Source organism: Plectropomus leopardus, chromosome 20 (genome assembly GCF_008729295.1).
Source record: "Plectropomus leopardus isolate mb chromosome 20, YSFRI_Pleo_2.0, whole genome shotgun sequence".
In the NCBI taxonomy this organism is placed as follows: Eukaryota; Metazoa; Chordata; class Actinopteri; order Perciformes; family Serranidae; genus Plectropomus; species Plectropomus leopardus.
In genome coordinates, this window is record NC_056482.1 from 6,099,864 (window position 1) to 6,116,114 (window position 16,251).

The following is a 16,251-nucleotide window of genomic DNA, read 5'->3' on the forward strand; positions in this document are numbered from 1 at the left end:
TGGAAAACCCTGTGTTCAAAAGGCTAATAAGCTACAAACCCTAAGATACAAAGAAAAAGCTTTTCATTGAAATTGGTCTTTTTTTCTATAGTAAGTTCGTCTTTAAGGCGATTAGAAAAAGCAATATTCTGAGAGTATAATGTGAAACAGCCATTGCAAATGACTTCCCCAACTTCCAGTATTTCTTTTGCTCTGGTTTCATTAACATTTATTTTTAAGCTCCACTCAGGATACATCAGCTCGAATAAATTCTTTTTCCAAACATATAACTATTGCTACATTTAGGCCTAGCACCCACACTTCTATGGCATTTTGGAATCCCTAACACAGAGAACATTTTCCAAAACCATTACCCAGACACCTATCCTTGCTTCCTGATTGGATCTTCTCAGTCACGACCATAGACTGGATATAAAGATGGACGACGTGTCTCCACTTCCTCCCACTGTAAAAAAAAAACGAGGCCAGTATATCCAGCGCCCCTGACACAAGCACACCGATTGGCACACACAGCTGTCAATCATGATGTCAAACCCCATCTGTATAGCATCAGATAAACTTATCAAAGAGATACCTATACTAACATCAGCATGATAAGAACTACTTAAAATGTCAGAAACAATCTTTAGGGAAAAATTATTTGATGTGTACTTTGAGATTTTAGTTCGGCCCATATCCCATCCGTTAACATGAAGGGGCGGGGTTTATTAAATGACAACGATGACAATCTGCTTTCCGTTTACATCGGCACAGCCATGCCCAATGTACATGATGGTCATGTCATATGCATTTTCAGGCGTGTTGGTATGGATGGAGATTAGTTTTGAAAGAGGACAAAAACGCTTGTTTGTACAGAGATCATTTTCTTCCTAAAGCAGTATTTTAAAACAAAGACATATAAGTGTGGATGTTGCCTCTTTGTGTTTTTCTCTTTGATTTGAGTCATTGTCAGACGAAGCTTTGCAGGCAGAGCCAGACAGTGAGATTAGAGGAGTGTGAGGACCTGCCCATCCTGGGTTTATAGAGAGCTTATTGCACAGGTAAAATCCACACTACTAACCAGAAGGGGAAAAGAAAAATAATTCCTCATTATGTTTCTCACATGGGGCTGTTTTGTAACTCTCCTCACATCCCTGTGCTGTTTCCCTGAGTGCACCTCTTGCTAAGCTCAGCTTGGGGTGCCACAGGAGGTGAGGCCTGGAATGCTGTCTTAAAGGATTTTCTTTGAGAGGAGCTTGTTTTTACAAAAGTGGAAACTGTTTTTTTATAGATTGCTTCATTTAATGTGTTCAAACATTTTTCATACATTGTACTGCACTTATAAAGAAGAAAACATCAAAATATCTTAAATCATAATCATGACCACAATAAGATACCACCTAATTTGCCCGGCATTGCTTCTTTATGGCCTAATAGTGTAGCAGCCGATGATGTGGAGCAGGCAGGGTTAATACGGGATGAACAGCCTAAGTCTCAAAGGACTGTGATTGTGCTGAGGAATCATAATAAGGTGTTCGGTCAGCAAATTGCAGTCCTCCCTAGGCCTCTGATCACAGGGCTTAGGTATCCTCTCTAATGAGGAGTGATAAAGACCCTTAAAGACTCTGCAAGACTTTCAGAGATGTCCCGTTCACCGTGCCACTTGTAACATTTTTAAATCAGGATTCCCATGGTCATGAAATACCTGGCAAAGTCATTTGAAATTAAAAAAAATCACAGAAAATCATGGAATTTTCTTGTGCAAAATGGAATTTTTATCATCCATGGGTACCACAGAGATGCAAAAAAACCCCAAAGAGATACAAAATGACCACAGGGATGCAAACTGACCTCTAAGAAATACAACCCCAAAGACACATGAAATGAACTAAAAGTGACACAAAACAACCTCCTAGAGAGACACAAAACAACCACAAAGAGATGGAAAAGTACTATAAAGATGTGAAATAACGTCAAAGAAATGCAAAACAATCCAAAAAAGATGCAAAATTACCACAGAGATGCAAAGAACCACAGAGACTCAAAACGACCACAAAGAAATGCAAAACAACCCCACAGAGATGAAATCTCATCTCAAAGAGATGCAAAAAAAACCAAAAAAAAAACAGAGCCACCAAATTACCAACAAAAAGATGCAAATATGCTCAAATACATGCAACTAAATTATATTTTTTTCACCATAACATACGTTTCTTTATTTACTCCCAGCACTCTTTCTCTCAAATGATGTTTGAATAGAGTTTGTATCTGATATGTAACAGAATATAAGCAGGGCAAAAAGAAAACACTTTTATTACAGGTCCTTGAAAAGTTATAGAAAGTTTTTCCATGAAAATGTGTGGGAATCCTGTTAAATGTTGCTACACTGTATTCATCACATGTTACTGATGGAGTCCAGTTGCGGGTTACTTCAGCCTGTGCTCTTTTGTATCCACTTGCACCCACAGCACAGCACAGCACAGCACATAATTATATCTTTGGGTGTTTGGCGGGGAAGTTCTATCTGTCCTATCCTGCTGCGATGTGACATGTTCAACCAGCTAGAAAAATTGAAAAAAGAAATACATCTTATTCAGCTGGCAGGGCCCCAGTGCATTTAACGAAAAGTCAGCTGAAAACTATAACGCGCTATAAAACATCTTTAGGTGGGTCTGACAGAAATTACTGTACTCATTCATCTCTTAGGGGGCAGAGAAGAGAGCTGCAGACAGAGGAAGAACAATGTGTCTCTCTGGAGTGGCCTCACATGCCTTCTTGTGTTGAGTGGACAGACAAATTGGAAGAGGGGAGGCAGAATTAATCGTTCTTCGGTATGAATAACCTCTGCAATAATACAACGTTTGAACATCTAATGATCAAAACATGAGGAGAGAAGTCTCCGGAGCTCTCATGAGGTTTAATCATGTCTCTAGTCTGCAGATTTTGTATGACTTGTGGCTATTTCTAGTACCAAAAGAATATATGTGTGTTGACAACTGTGCAGGACTGCAGGTGCACATTCCTATGAAGCAAGTCACGTCAATGAATGACTAACAGATCAGAGAGAGCTCGTTTATATGTGCACAGATGTACATGTGCACCTCTTCACACATGTAAACTTAAAAATGCAGATGCGGTGCTGGAGCTAGGATTTCACTCCTCTCTAATTTGACAGATATCTTCTTGCTTTCACTTTTGCTCAAAACTTCTAGAAAGGTTTATCAACATATACGTGAAAGGGATAGCTTGTTAGTCACACTTAGCCCCATCGCATCAGGTCTGTCTCATCTCAGCTCAGTCAGGTACAAGGATGACACCAGAAAGACGAGATAGTTTCTGAGGTACTAACTTTAGACACCACAGTACACACAAACACCTGTAATAGCAGCAACTCCACCTTTGCTGCATAGACAAGGATGAGTGAAGAAAGGGTGACAAGAGTCGATGTGTGTTCAGACTCAGAGATTATACATGTGTTGCACTGATGCTGAAAACCTGTGCATGCATACTTTTTTTCCACACAGAAAATTAATTAATTAAGAGCATGAATAAAGAATTGGACCAATAAGTAGAATTTATAATGGCACTGGCATAAAATCGTATCACTTCCCATCTGTAGCCAGTTGTCTATAACTTCATCTATTCTTACATGCCTTGGTTAAGCTCAGTCTCCAGAATAAATGTTAGCATTGTACAATTCTGCAAACCACAAACATGTCACAATTGTATGTTATTATGTAGAGAATATGTTTAAACTTTACATTTCTTTAAGTTTCAACAACTCTGTAGTTAACTTGTGGTTGTGTTAAGGCACAACAAACCACTTTGTTATGGTGGAAGGATCATGTTTTGGCTTCAAAGCAGTTTAGGTGGCACAATCATGGCTGTCGATGACTCACTATAAACAACCTGTTTAGTTGTTTGTGTGTATATATATTCAACTGTAATACTACCTGGAAGGACTCTGGTGATCTGTGTTGTACCAGGGGGTGCACAAGAGCAGCGGCCAGCAAGAGGAATTCCTTTGTCGATTAAAATGTAGTCATAGCACAGGCAGCAGTCCTGCTTCTGATTATTAAGGAAACAATAAATCTACTGATGTAATATGGCTGGATTGATAATAATCAAAAATTTCCACACCCACTTTTATCACAGCTAATATGTCGATGTAGTTTGGAGTCCAGAGTAGAAAATCTGTTTGCGTGTTAAGTCCAGCTTTCTCTCTCTCTGTTACTGTGTCTAAGTAAATGAAAGTGGCAGCTTCAGGTCAGCGACCTGTTGAAGTACCACAGATGTGCTGGACAGTGCCAGCAGACACACGCTGTTACTGAGAGGGACAGAGAAAGATGGGCTGTGTCAACTCTTTGTTGTTGTGAAGAGCTGGATGGGCCGAGAGGTACTCTGCAGTCTGTGTATTTTAACACGGACGCCAACACTGCAGAACATCTGCATAAATGGCTGCAGCATCTCTACCTGCATCCCAGATGGCTGTTTGTCACAATCGATGACGCGCTCTCTTTCATCACTCATGTTTGAAAGTGAATGAGCTCATGTGATTTGGTCGTGGTCTGTAGATCTTCATCGTCCAGCAGGATCTTGTGAATGTGATGGAGCTATTTGGGCAAGATTGTCTGCGTGGTTTGTTTATCTTCATAGTGACGGGAGATTTGTTGATGCAGACAGCACGCAAGGCTGAGTATTTTTCAGATATGTTGTTATGGAGATAAATATTTGGTTGGAATAATGCTGCACAGTAACAATGATGTCACGCAGTCTGCTGCTGCGAAAAGGCTTCAAGGTATCTCTGATGTATCTTATCATTATTAATGAGGCATGTTTTCTTCACCGAGTAAGACTCTTCTTATCAAAAAGGAGTTTTTCAACTGACCCCGACCTTTAAATTCCTATCATGCATCGGTTTTACTGTAGAGGCTCCACAATGTCCCATTTTCTGTTAGGGCTGAAATACTTCCTCTGAAACACTGGAGCACTTCCTTATTTTACCCAGCTTCCCTCGAAACTTTGGGAAAAGAGAAGTGCGACTACGTCAGGTTAACCAGAGCGCATTCTCACTAACTCCTCTCTTTATGTCCTGTGTTACTCAGGTGAGCTTGACCTTTAGGGCTGCCTAGATCAGTCTGAATTACATCTCTTGCATGTGACTTCATCCACAGAATACTGAGGACTCCCTTGTGCTGCCCAAAGCGCTGAAATTCACGAGAAGTACAAGCAAAAGCTTTCTGTTTTTTATAACGGCCTGATTCCGTTATTGAATGGCAGCATCGATATTCAGCTCAGCTCCTGACACTAGCTTCCGCAGTCAGCGTAACCAGGGGGATACCTCATTGATAGTCAAGTCTTTGTGTCAATTTTATTACAATTTGATTCTTTTGGGGCGCTTTTGCACAAAATATAACCTCAGGCAATGGAGGAATTATTTCTATTCTTTATAAGTAACCGCAGTGTAATTTCAAAAGGTTTAAAATTGGTTCTTTAGTATGTTTCCTGGGTATCTGGCTGTGGTCCACACAGAGAGCTGTATGTGCTCTGCCTCTGGGCCAAGTGCTGTGGTCCCCTGCAGCGAGATGGGCCAAGTGAGGCCTTTTACAAAAACACAGTGTATGTGCTGTGTGAGTGCAGACCAGCAGCTGCCATCTAGTCTTTGTCTGACATGCCACACTTGGCAGTGCCAACATCCATCGTGACTCATCGTCTGTCTCCCCCAAGATTACAATATCTGGTTTCTGGTACGCTTCCTATGATTGAAATCGTTATATGTTAAAGCTTCTCACTGCATGTCCAACCTTTGGTCTTTTGCTTTATCTGTTAGCTCTTCGTTTTTATTCTACTTTCTCATCTAACGGTTGTAACGGTCATGATGCAGATGTTTTCTTTCCCTCCTTTCATATTCTTAAGTGTAGCGTACACCAAGTCCGGGCTGGGTGATGTTTTGGAATATTTCTGTTTGTTCCTCATGGGATTTTTATAAAAATTACTATAACGTAATACGTTTTTCACGTAATTTTTTTTTCTTTTTTTAGTCGCCAGAACAAGACTTGCTTCGGTGTTTCAGTTCTCTCTCTCTCTCTCTCTCTCTCTCTCTCTCTCTCTCTCCTTATCACAGACACACACACAAAGAAAGACCCACAAACAAGATGTGACACACACTCCTTCACCCATAGAGTTCGCATTATTCCAAGCAAAAGTGTATGAGCAAGCAAGGTGTGTGTCTTTGTAACCGAAGGGCTCCAGAAAGCTGCTATTTAGTGTCATTTTGTGACCATGGAGCACCAGTGTGACTTGCAAATACTTTTAATATATGAACTGGAGAAGTATTTCCAGTTCACAGTGAATATTTTGTTAAAAGGCGCTGCAGTAACAATTTAACTTTCTGCTAACTGTTAACAACAACTGTTAACTGGAAGCTTCAAGTTCACAGTAAAAACATGGACACTTCAGGCCCAAGAAGAGCAGCGGGCTTCACAATAAAAGCACCAGTGGTCCCCCTTTGAATTACTAAGTTATAAGAAAACTTTATTTGATTTCATATTTCATATCATATATTTACACTTTATCATAACAGTATACTGTTTAACTTTATTTCAACTGAAATGACTTCATTTAGCTTTACTGTAACTGTTGTACATTTTATAATTTTGGATTTTAGCAGTCTACAGTAGTCAAGAGAAGATTTCAAAATATCCATAAATATGGTGTAAGGCAATATAGCCTAAAAATACTGCACTGTTATTAGTAAGCCATATCTCCCAGCTGTACTTTAAGTGGTGATGTTTGTTCAGAGAGAGGCCAATAGCAAATCTATAAAAATGATCAAAAAGCTCTCACAAAGAAGTTAATCGGTATAATTGTTTTACCAGTCATAACACTTGTTCTTGTTCTCTAAAAAATAAGAGCTAAAGGCTTACAGGAGTACAGCTAAGGCTCAACAATAAGGATTGCTCCATTACCCGAGGCAGGTATGATGCCACGTCAAGCGAGTAAATCACTCACTTTCCTGATTGAGCAAGTGGTTTTAAAGAAACAATCACATCGCTTTTTGAGCCATCTCACTTCCTCTCATCCTCAGAGTTGCACATAGGCAGTACTGATTTGACTTTTTTTAGAAAATGGAAGTGGGCAAGGACAAGTTTTAGGAGCTGAAGAGCAAGGGGACATTTTAATTATCCTGTAAACCGGATTTTAGTTGGGTGGCATTAGAAGGTGTGGGCCGAACAAAAACTATATATTGCACAGTTTGCTGCAACTTTTAGAGCAAGGCGGATAAAACAAGGCTCGTTTTTCATGAACATTTTTACGTGATAACTTTTGTCTTTGTTGTTTGATAAGCATTTGAAGTTAAACAATCTGTATAGGGGTAAGTAAAAATTGACTTTGGGAAAGTAGATATCTTATACACATGCCTTAACAGGCACTTGGGAAAAAAACCCAAATATCTTACAGTGACTTGAATGTCCTTACCAAATTTCATACAATAACATATGTGGTTGAGATATTGTAGTTGTTGTTCATTGCCTTTTGGACTAAATACATTTTTCTTGCATCTTGCAAATCTCTGGTATAGAGACATTCTTTATGAAACCATTTTGAAGATTTCATTCCTGTCTCTTCTCCTGAGTTTATGAAATGAGTACTCCTTCAATATATGCATGATGCTCCAGCAGAAAGCACAGAAGGATAGTTATTTTTTAACAACACAAACCTTGCCCTTGGCACCATGCTCTGTACACAACATGTGACTTTGCAGCTTCATAAAACCGCATCTGTGCAGCTTTACCACACTGTTAGCCCATTGGTTGTCATTGTTACTTGATCTGCTGTATCACTGACCTTTTTTATTTTACTGGAATATTAACTACAAAGCCTTCATTCAGCTGAATTTTAGTATTGGTACTCAGTGTCTTGAAAATGTAACACTTTCCTCTCTGTTGTGTTGAACTGATGGGTTATGATCTGACTGCTCTTCAATCAAATATACTCACAGCCATATGCTCAAGCATGTACAAATCTCAGGGAGTTAAGCTTGTGGGTTATGTGGTAATAATATTTAATGTAGTTATAGTATCTATTTGAATGTGCCCTACTTTCTTGGCTCACATTAATACCTCCCTGTCAGAGTGTGAGTAATATCCGTAGTGTTTCATGGTATGGTGGAGACTCCCATTCCAGTTGCCTCTAATTTATTATCCCTACTGTGTCAAGGTCACCTGCGTTTAAATCCCTTAAGCTTGTGAATAGAATGATAATATTTCTAATGTTTTTTTCCTTTCACCAACTCTTTTTACAGCACTTCCATGATGGGCGCAAGGCACAGCAGCACATTGAGAGCTCGTGGAAACAGCTGGAATCAGTAAGTTTAAAAAGTGTTTTTTAAAAAACTATTTTATTACACTTTAAAGCATAAATGTTATCATTTGATGAACCATACCAGATTATAGCGTATAGCTCAGTTGCATCTGCAGTCCCTTGGTAGGTCAGAACAAATACACAGCACAATGACATGATGATACAAAGTTGTACAAGAAGAAAAGATGTCAGTTCAACATAAAACTACAAAAAAAACGTGCATCACTGAAAAAACACAGAATAAAGTACTACACACAATAGCGCATCACAAGAAAATGTTTGTCAAATTAAAAACAAATTATAAAGTGACCCCATCAATGTGCAGTATAACCATCGCTCACTAGTAGCATTTCTTATTGATCAAATCTGGTACAGTGGCTCAAATACAGACAAAAGTAGAACATCATAAACACAATTTTGTTAATGTCATACCATAACAACAAGAGGTTTAAGATTTATTAGCTTCAAAGGCAACAATTGTGGGTATTTTTCCTTTTTCCAAAATAAAAAAGGTTGTCAGAACCCAACTTAAGTTATGACAAGGGGTTTTTCTAAAAACTAATTTCTGTGAGGTTTAAACAGAAGTTTAAACTTAGACAAGTAGACTAGTATAAAAGTAAGAGAACAAAACCTTGAGCACAATTTGATCTATAAGGTTAAATTTAAAGCCTATGGAAATTGTTAATCACATTTTACAACAGCCAAATTGTATTTAAATATCACTTTGTGGCACTTTGCAGCGTGTATTATGGCACAATATCCTCAGAAAAAAAATTATGAAAACTTACTAAATAAAAGCTAATAAAAAAAGTAATTGAAAACAATACTCTTTAGGATAATAATCTTGAGGAAATGTGCCTGATTATTTCAACTGTAATCTCATCAGGAGAATGCAAGTGAATAAGTGATAATGATTTTAATAACAAGCTCAACCAACTAGTATTTTTTGTAAAGACTAGGAAGGGTAGCCACACTCAATTGACTAGTCGACTAATCATGCACTCTAGTTATGACATAAAATGTAGTATACTGTATTTGTCTTTATGTCTTGATTTATGTAATCATGTTTTCAAAGACAACATCATACACAAAACTACAGTAATTACATTTTAGCTGTTTGTTTAGCCTTTAGTTGCTTTGAGAATTCATTTAATCATACATCAAATACATCAAGATCTACCATTGTCATGTATTACTAAAGCACACTTGACTATTAAGTGCATCATCAAAAGCTGAGGTAGCTCTTACAGTAGGTGGCAAACCTTCTCTCTCTCACGGAAAAAAGAAATCATCAGCAGAGGACCGTGTATAGAGCCCTGAGGAACCATGTCTGTCTTTCCCAAAAATCTCATACAATGTGCCATTTACTTTACTCAAAGTGGAGACACTGCAGTGGTTAAAAGCATGGAATGTATATATAGAACGGCCTCTTACGTCAGGGGGGAAGTATAAAACATAAATAATGTTGGTTTAAATCTTACAGATACATTTAATGAAAGTGGTACTGCATGATTTATATTATCCTCCTTAAGCGGCAGACCACAAATTTAAAAATACTGAAAAAAGGACTAAAGTAAGCTGCTCTTGTGTGTCTTTAGGTAAGAATAACATTGATTTAGATACATATACATTACAGTATAACTCCTAGATGAGATTAAATCCAGGAGTATCTGGTTTATTTGTTTAAGTGGAGGAGCTTCAAGAGAGATTGCACAGAACACCAGCTCTTATCTCTGCCTGGCCCCTTTGACGGGGGAGAGAGAAAGAGTGTGAGAGAGATGCATAACTGCCTTGTCCTCCTCAAACTTCGCTGCGCGTTCAATGATCCCATTGTGTGCGAGGCAGATAGGCATAGTTCAGAGTGCACGCTGGCCCCAACAAACACTGATTGTTCAGTTAGAGGGGTCAAAAGAGGGTTGAATGAATGCTTGTTTTTCTGTACACAAATGACCACTATGAAGATTTGTTTAATCTGCAGGCTGCAGACTTTGACAGACCCCCATTGCTGTGTCAGTGGCATAAACTGACCTCTGTCGCACACAATGAAATCTATATGACGCATATGTTACATGTTATGACGTTCGTTGCTATGCTCATTTAAAGGCCAAGTTATAGAGTGTTTCCTATTACAGAGGACAACACTGATTTGACGTCTTTGATAACATAAAATTTCTCTTTTTCAGTGTAAAAGAAGGTTTGAGAGGGACTGCAAAGAGGCAGATAGAGCACAGCAATACTTTGAGAAGATGGATGCTGACATTAACGTGACTAAGGCTGACGTGGAAAAGGTACGTGTCATCTCACACCCGTGCAGCAGCCACCAATCACACGAGCTCGCCCTTTACCCTCAGTGCTTGACACAATTGCCTGGCCTTCATCATCCTCCCACTCAGCACCCTCCCCTTTCTCTCGACATCTTTTTTATTATAATTTTTTTCCCTTTCCGTGCCCCCCAAGCTCTGACTTCTCATTCCACCGAGCCTGAAAGACGGCAAAGATTGAGTGACCATGTGTTTGATGGCGGGGATTGTGCGTAAAAGCTGGCATTGTATCAGCGGCACAGCGATCTGCTGCTAAACAAAGCTGATAGCAGCAGCGGGTCCTCATTATCACCGTGGAGCAGACACTTTGCTGTGCTGTACCGGCCTTAGCAACAGAGCAGACTTTGTGTTTATGGTGGCGCGTGTGTGTGTGTGTGTGTTTATATGTGTTGTGGATTCTGTTTGGCTTTTTTCATTGTGAAGAATCTAAATACATAGTTTGGTCTCCTCTAGACTATACATATTCTTCATTTGTACAAATATCAGGACTCACAGCCAGACATGGAGCCCCTTAGGCCTGTAGCTGATGTCATTTCCTGTTGTCATAACCAATTAAAAGAGCCCTCAAAATCTCAGCCTTTAACCCACATGGCTCCCACGCCCGCAAGGCATCATGGGTCAGCAGCGCGTGCTCCTGCTGCTTCATCAGCTGTTGGAGCAGAGCTCCGGCGCAGAGTTGACACAGTTCAGAGCCGATTATTATGCAAATATAGGCTGGAATAAAGAGCCTTTCTGCACTCTGGACATACAGCCAAAGAGCTACAATAGGCTTAGGCTAACCACCGAACTCAACTGGAAAGACCCGGCACAGCAGCTCAAGAAAGCAGTCTTGAAACAAGCCTGGTGTTGTGTCCGATTACAGTTCTTTCATTTATTGAAACATGAAAGGCTCCTACATTACATAGCATTCAGAGCTGTATTATTTTGCTCATTTAGTCAGTATCACTGTTTGTGTAAAGTGATAATTCTACATAAATGTCCTGCTCAAATTGAGAGGATCAAACCTGTGGTTTTGCTTGTGCCAATGCCACAAATTGATTTACTTTCTTTAAAAAAAAACATTGGAAAAAAAGGCAATGAGTAACTTGGCAAGAAGTTTTTAATTTTTTTTTTGTAAAGCAAGGGAAAAATGTCCCAGAATAATTCTTGATATTTAAATACTTTTCTACGGTCCTTTCCTTGTTTGTCTTTGTGTTTGACTTTTTTTGCTCACTTTTTTGTTTGTTTATTTGTTTGTTTTTCTAATTTTAGGTAATTTTCTTTTACTTTATTAACAGGTTTTCTTTTGCTAATTTTTGGGTCACTTCTTAAAATGTTCACTGCATTCTTCTGATATTTAAGATTTACCTTGTTGGGAAGTTGTTTTCCCATCTTTGTCAGTGTTCATACTGCTTAGATTTTGTCTGAGATTTGTTGCTGTGCCAGTAAACCCCCTAAACATACAAAAATATTGCTTTACCCGACTTGTTATTGGGGTTAATGCTCATAAATAGTGAGCATTAAACATTAATTGAATTAATGAAAAGATTGTAAAATCACACACACAACAATGACTTATGTCTGTCATGTTTCTGCATATCTGACATCAACTCAGAAACTAATTTACCAAAACGTTGTTGTTGTTTCGATTTGAGGGGAGGTTTATGTGAATTTTCTCAATCAGGAGCAAATTATTACGATATTTCGACACTAATGAATGCAGGGTTATTCTCGCCCATCATAGCCGGTCTGACTACAATAACTTGGCACTCATCACCTTACTTGCAGAAATTCAAAAAAACAGTCTCACTTTGAAATGATTTCTATAAACTGAGGTTTATTTGGGAAGTTTTAGGGGTCCACACTTACCGAATCTCTTTAATGGAGGTAGGGAAGTTATTATGACACATAGTGAAAATAGCCACAATAATAAAACCCAGGCTGAAAAATGCCTCTGTTCTAACATCATAGCTGCTGAATGTAATGCTTTCAATGTCTCATTCTCAGATAGGCCTTTGAATTATTCTACAACAAAGGAAGTTTTCCTGAAAACAAAATATAAAGGTGACAAAATGTTTACCTTATCATAACTGATTATGTGCATAATCACAAAGAAGTCTCTGAAAGTTTTCAAGCTGTCGTGAAATAGAGGAAAGCGCTGCAATGAAAGTAGGAAATGAATCTTTAAGCCTTTGTCATGCATTGGAAAGTGGTAACCAGCAATGTAAACAATTTGAAAATTGTAGTAAATAGACTTTAAACAAAAACCTGAAAGTCCTTTAACCCTTTAAAACCTGGATCAACATCATTTTTCTTTAGCTGCATTCAGACGCTTTTAACTTGCACTTAAGAAAATTGGTTTGATTTCTCTGAAAAACACAAGAAAGGAGCAAACTTGCAAGAAATATCCTGCAAACTGCAAAAAAATAAGAAAAACATGACAAGGAAATGATCTGAGCATTATATTATAACTTTCTTAATTATGTAATGGAATATATATACTGTATATATATTTTAGTACTTTACTAAGGCAGTTTTCATGTTTTGTTTTGTTTTTTTCTACTTTTGTATTTTTTTCTTGTTTTTGGCATATTTTCAGATAATTTTATGGTATATTTTTTACTAATTTCTTGTTATTTTTTTTGTCCATTTTTTGATATGTGGCTAGTCGCCCTCTCTCCATGTTTTTGAAAGAAATCAAGCCATTTGCTCATCACGTTTGCACATCATTTAAACAGACCATGCAATAAGATGCTGAGGCTAACATTACCACCTACCTAAATAGTCGGAATGACTATGTATGCTTTTCGCTCTGCTTGCCAGTATATAGATCACCGCAAATAATAATCGCCTTTTCATTTGCAATTCCTTTCTGTGTGGGCTTTCTTACCGACCTCAGCTTTCCTTTTCACCTACTCACATTTCCATTGCTTAGAAATGTAAAGTCTGAATTCCCTCATTTCTGTCGCTGTGGAAAATGATTGGATTTTCTTCCCACACTTTGTCTTTTTAAATATTTTTTTTTTCGTGGATGATTTTATAATGAGAACTTTATCGGTGTATTATATCTGCATTATCAACTGTGATTTTGTAACTAGAGTCTAGGGAACGTGTGCAAATGTGAAGATGCATGTAAACAGAGAAAGGAAGTGTGTGTGTTTTGCTTCTACAGTGCCTGTCACTTTCGTGTGTCTGTCTGTGGTTTAGACACTCAAGCTGCAATGTCTCACGTAGTACACCTCCATCATTCCATTTCTTGCATCATATTTGCGAGTAAAACATAATATTTTAAGTGCTTTTTTTGGTAATCAACAGATTTCATCATAAAAGTAAGGCACAGAGAAGAACAGATAATGTGTCTAAGTGTGTTCATTTCATTGCAAAGGCATATTCTCTGCAATATTTAGAGGGCCTCTGAGTATTTACCACCGGAAGGAACGACATGTCACGGCCTCAACCTAGTTTTTGTTTGACTCATCCGGGTGTAAATAGGTCTGAGTTGGACAGAACAGATGCATGACAGTCAAAGAGGAGATGAAGAAACAGAGGGTTTGTGCATATTTGTAGACATATTTGTGTGAGTGCACTTGTGTCTGTGTACATTAGTACTTGTCAGTAACAGTAAAAAATAATTGAATCAATGTATTTTGGCTCCAGGAGTTTGTCTGTGTGGCCAAAAAAAAAGCTGCTGTTTGCTGAGCTGAGGTATTGTGGTTTTCTCTACAGCTGGAGCAAAACCTCTAACTGTTCCCTCTCCTGCTCTGGCAAACAAATCCCTTCAATTTGGGGTTTGGATTCACAGCCCAAATATCCACAAAGCCTGTCAACGCTTCTTTTAGGGACCCCCGGCCCTCACACACACTCACAGACTTCCTTAATGTGGAGATCCTCAGTCATAAAGCATTAGAAAAATAACATAGCAGCCTCCGCTCCACTTCTCTACTAACACTGAGACCACAGTTTACAATACCAGCATTTTAACCGTGGCTTTATTTGCTTACCCTGATACCAGCTTCCCCTTTCTGAGCGATGACACGCCTGGTGGTCCAGGAAGTGCATCTATGGCAACCTCTTGTTTAGCTGGAAACGGCTAACAATCCTTTTTTTTTTTTGTTTGTGTGTGTGTTTGTAAATCTATTTTATGCCATGCCTTGAAGCGAAGTTCCCACAAGGTAGGTGCGGCGGACAGAGAGACTGTTATATTTGTGGGAACACACACTGTCTCGACCTATGTCTCGACACACACATGCTCTCCCGTAGAGTCTGACACACACAGACATCGACCGGGTCACTGTTAACACGCCCTGTCCTGTCTGACTGTGATCTGCTCCCCGTACAGTGGCTTGTCTAGCTGTCTTCTGCTCAACACTTTTACAGGTTTATGTGTGATGTGAGAAAAAGACATTCTTTGCAGATATATAGATATTTCTAGAGATAAATACTGGCGATAATGCATTTGTAAACAGAGATGTGCGTGATTGAAAAAGCAGGTAATTTCCAGAAAACGACAGGATGTGATGTTGCTGCAGGCACAGCAGCTTGTTATAAAGTTTCTTTCATGTTACCATGGTGATGGTGTTTACCCTCATCATTTCTCAACACAATCTGCACCACTTTGCATGCACCTATACCAGCACAGCGCACTATCCTTAAAGGGATAGTTCAGATTTTTTGAAGTCAGGTTGTATGGGTTACTTATCCATAGACAGTGTGTTAGATACAGTAGATGTCAGTTGGCATGCGCCCAGTTTGGAGAAGCAGGACAGAGTACCGACACAGAAGCTAAGAAATGTGCTGCTGTGGATGGGGACCAGCTACAAAATGTATTTTAGCCACCTAAAAATAGTCCCATGTTAAAGAAAATAAATATCAGTTTAAGTGTACGCTATAATTAGAATATTTTTTCCCTGCTTTACCTTCTTGTCATACAGTGATTTTCAACAGGAAAATGAAGTTGTAATATTGCTGTCTTCAAAGCCAGACTCCATGGAGATAAACAGTAATTTAACATTGCTAAATACAGAATCGCTGGCCTACTGCTGCCTTGAAAAGTTAATTTGTCCGTGTTAATGTGTGACTAGCAATTAACCCTTTGAAACCTGGAGTGACATCACTTTCCTTAAACTGTTTTCAGGTGCCTTCTAACAAGTATTTTACACTTTTGAACACTGAAAAAATTTGGTGCAAGAAATTAGTAGATTTAGAGAATTATTTTTAAAAAGGTAGGGAAAAATGTCTAGTAAAAAAAAAAGAAAAGGGGAAAAACTATTTATAATTATGATAATTACATATTTACATTTATGTTAAAAAAAGTATTATAAGCACTATAAGCAGTATTTTTGTATTAACTAAAATAACTAATTAGTAACTAATTCAGGTAATTTTCTTTTGTTTTTTACTAGTTTCTTGCTAATTTTGGGGGTCATTTCTTCCTTCATTGCACATTGCCTTCTTCGTGTGTTTTTGAAAGAAGCTGTAGATCAGCTGCTCCAGCTGAAATGACTGTTTTTGTCAGTGGAGTCTGGTGCCTTTGACGAGAGCACAGATTGGGAACTGAAGCTGTTATCAGCTTCGACATTGCATTGGGCTTTCTGAGACAAAGATGAAG

The 16,251-nt window shown here is 38.5% G+C and overlaps 1 protein-coding gene across 1 annotated transcript in view; it reads left to right on the plus strand.

Moving 5' to 3' along the window:
* Positions 1-16,251, plus strand: part of LOC121959824 (formin-binding protein 1) — a 69,988-nt gene that overhangs the window by 27,354 nt on the left and 26,383 nt on the right. The window contains 2 exon segments of the mRNA XM_042509335.1: positions 8,285-8,347; positions 10,527-10,631. Coding sequence (XP_042365269.1) covers positions 8,285-8,347; positions 10,527-10,631 — 168 coding nt within the window.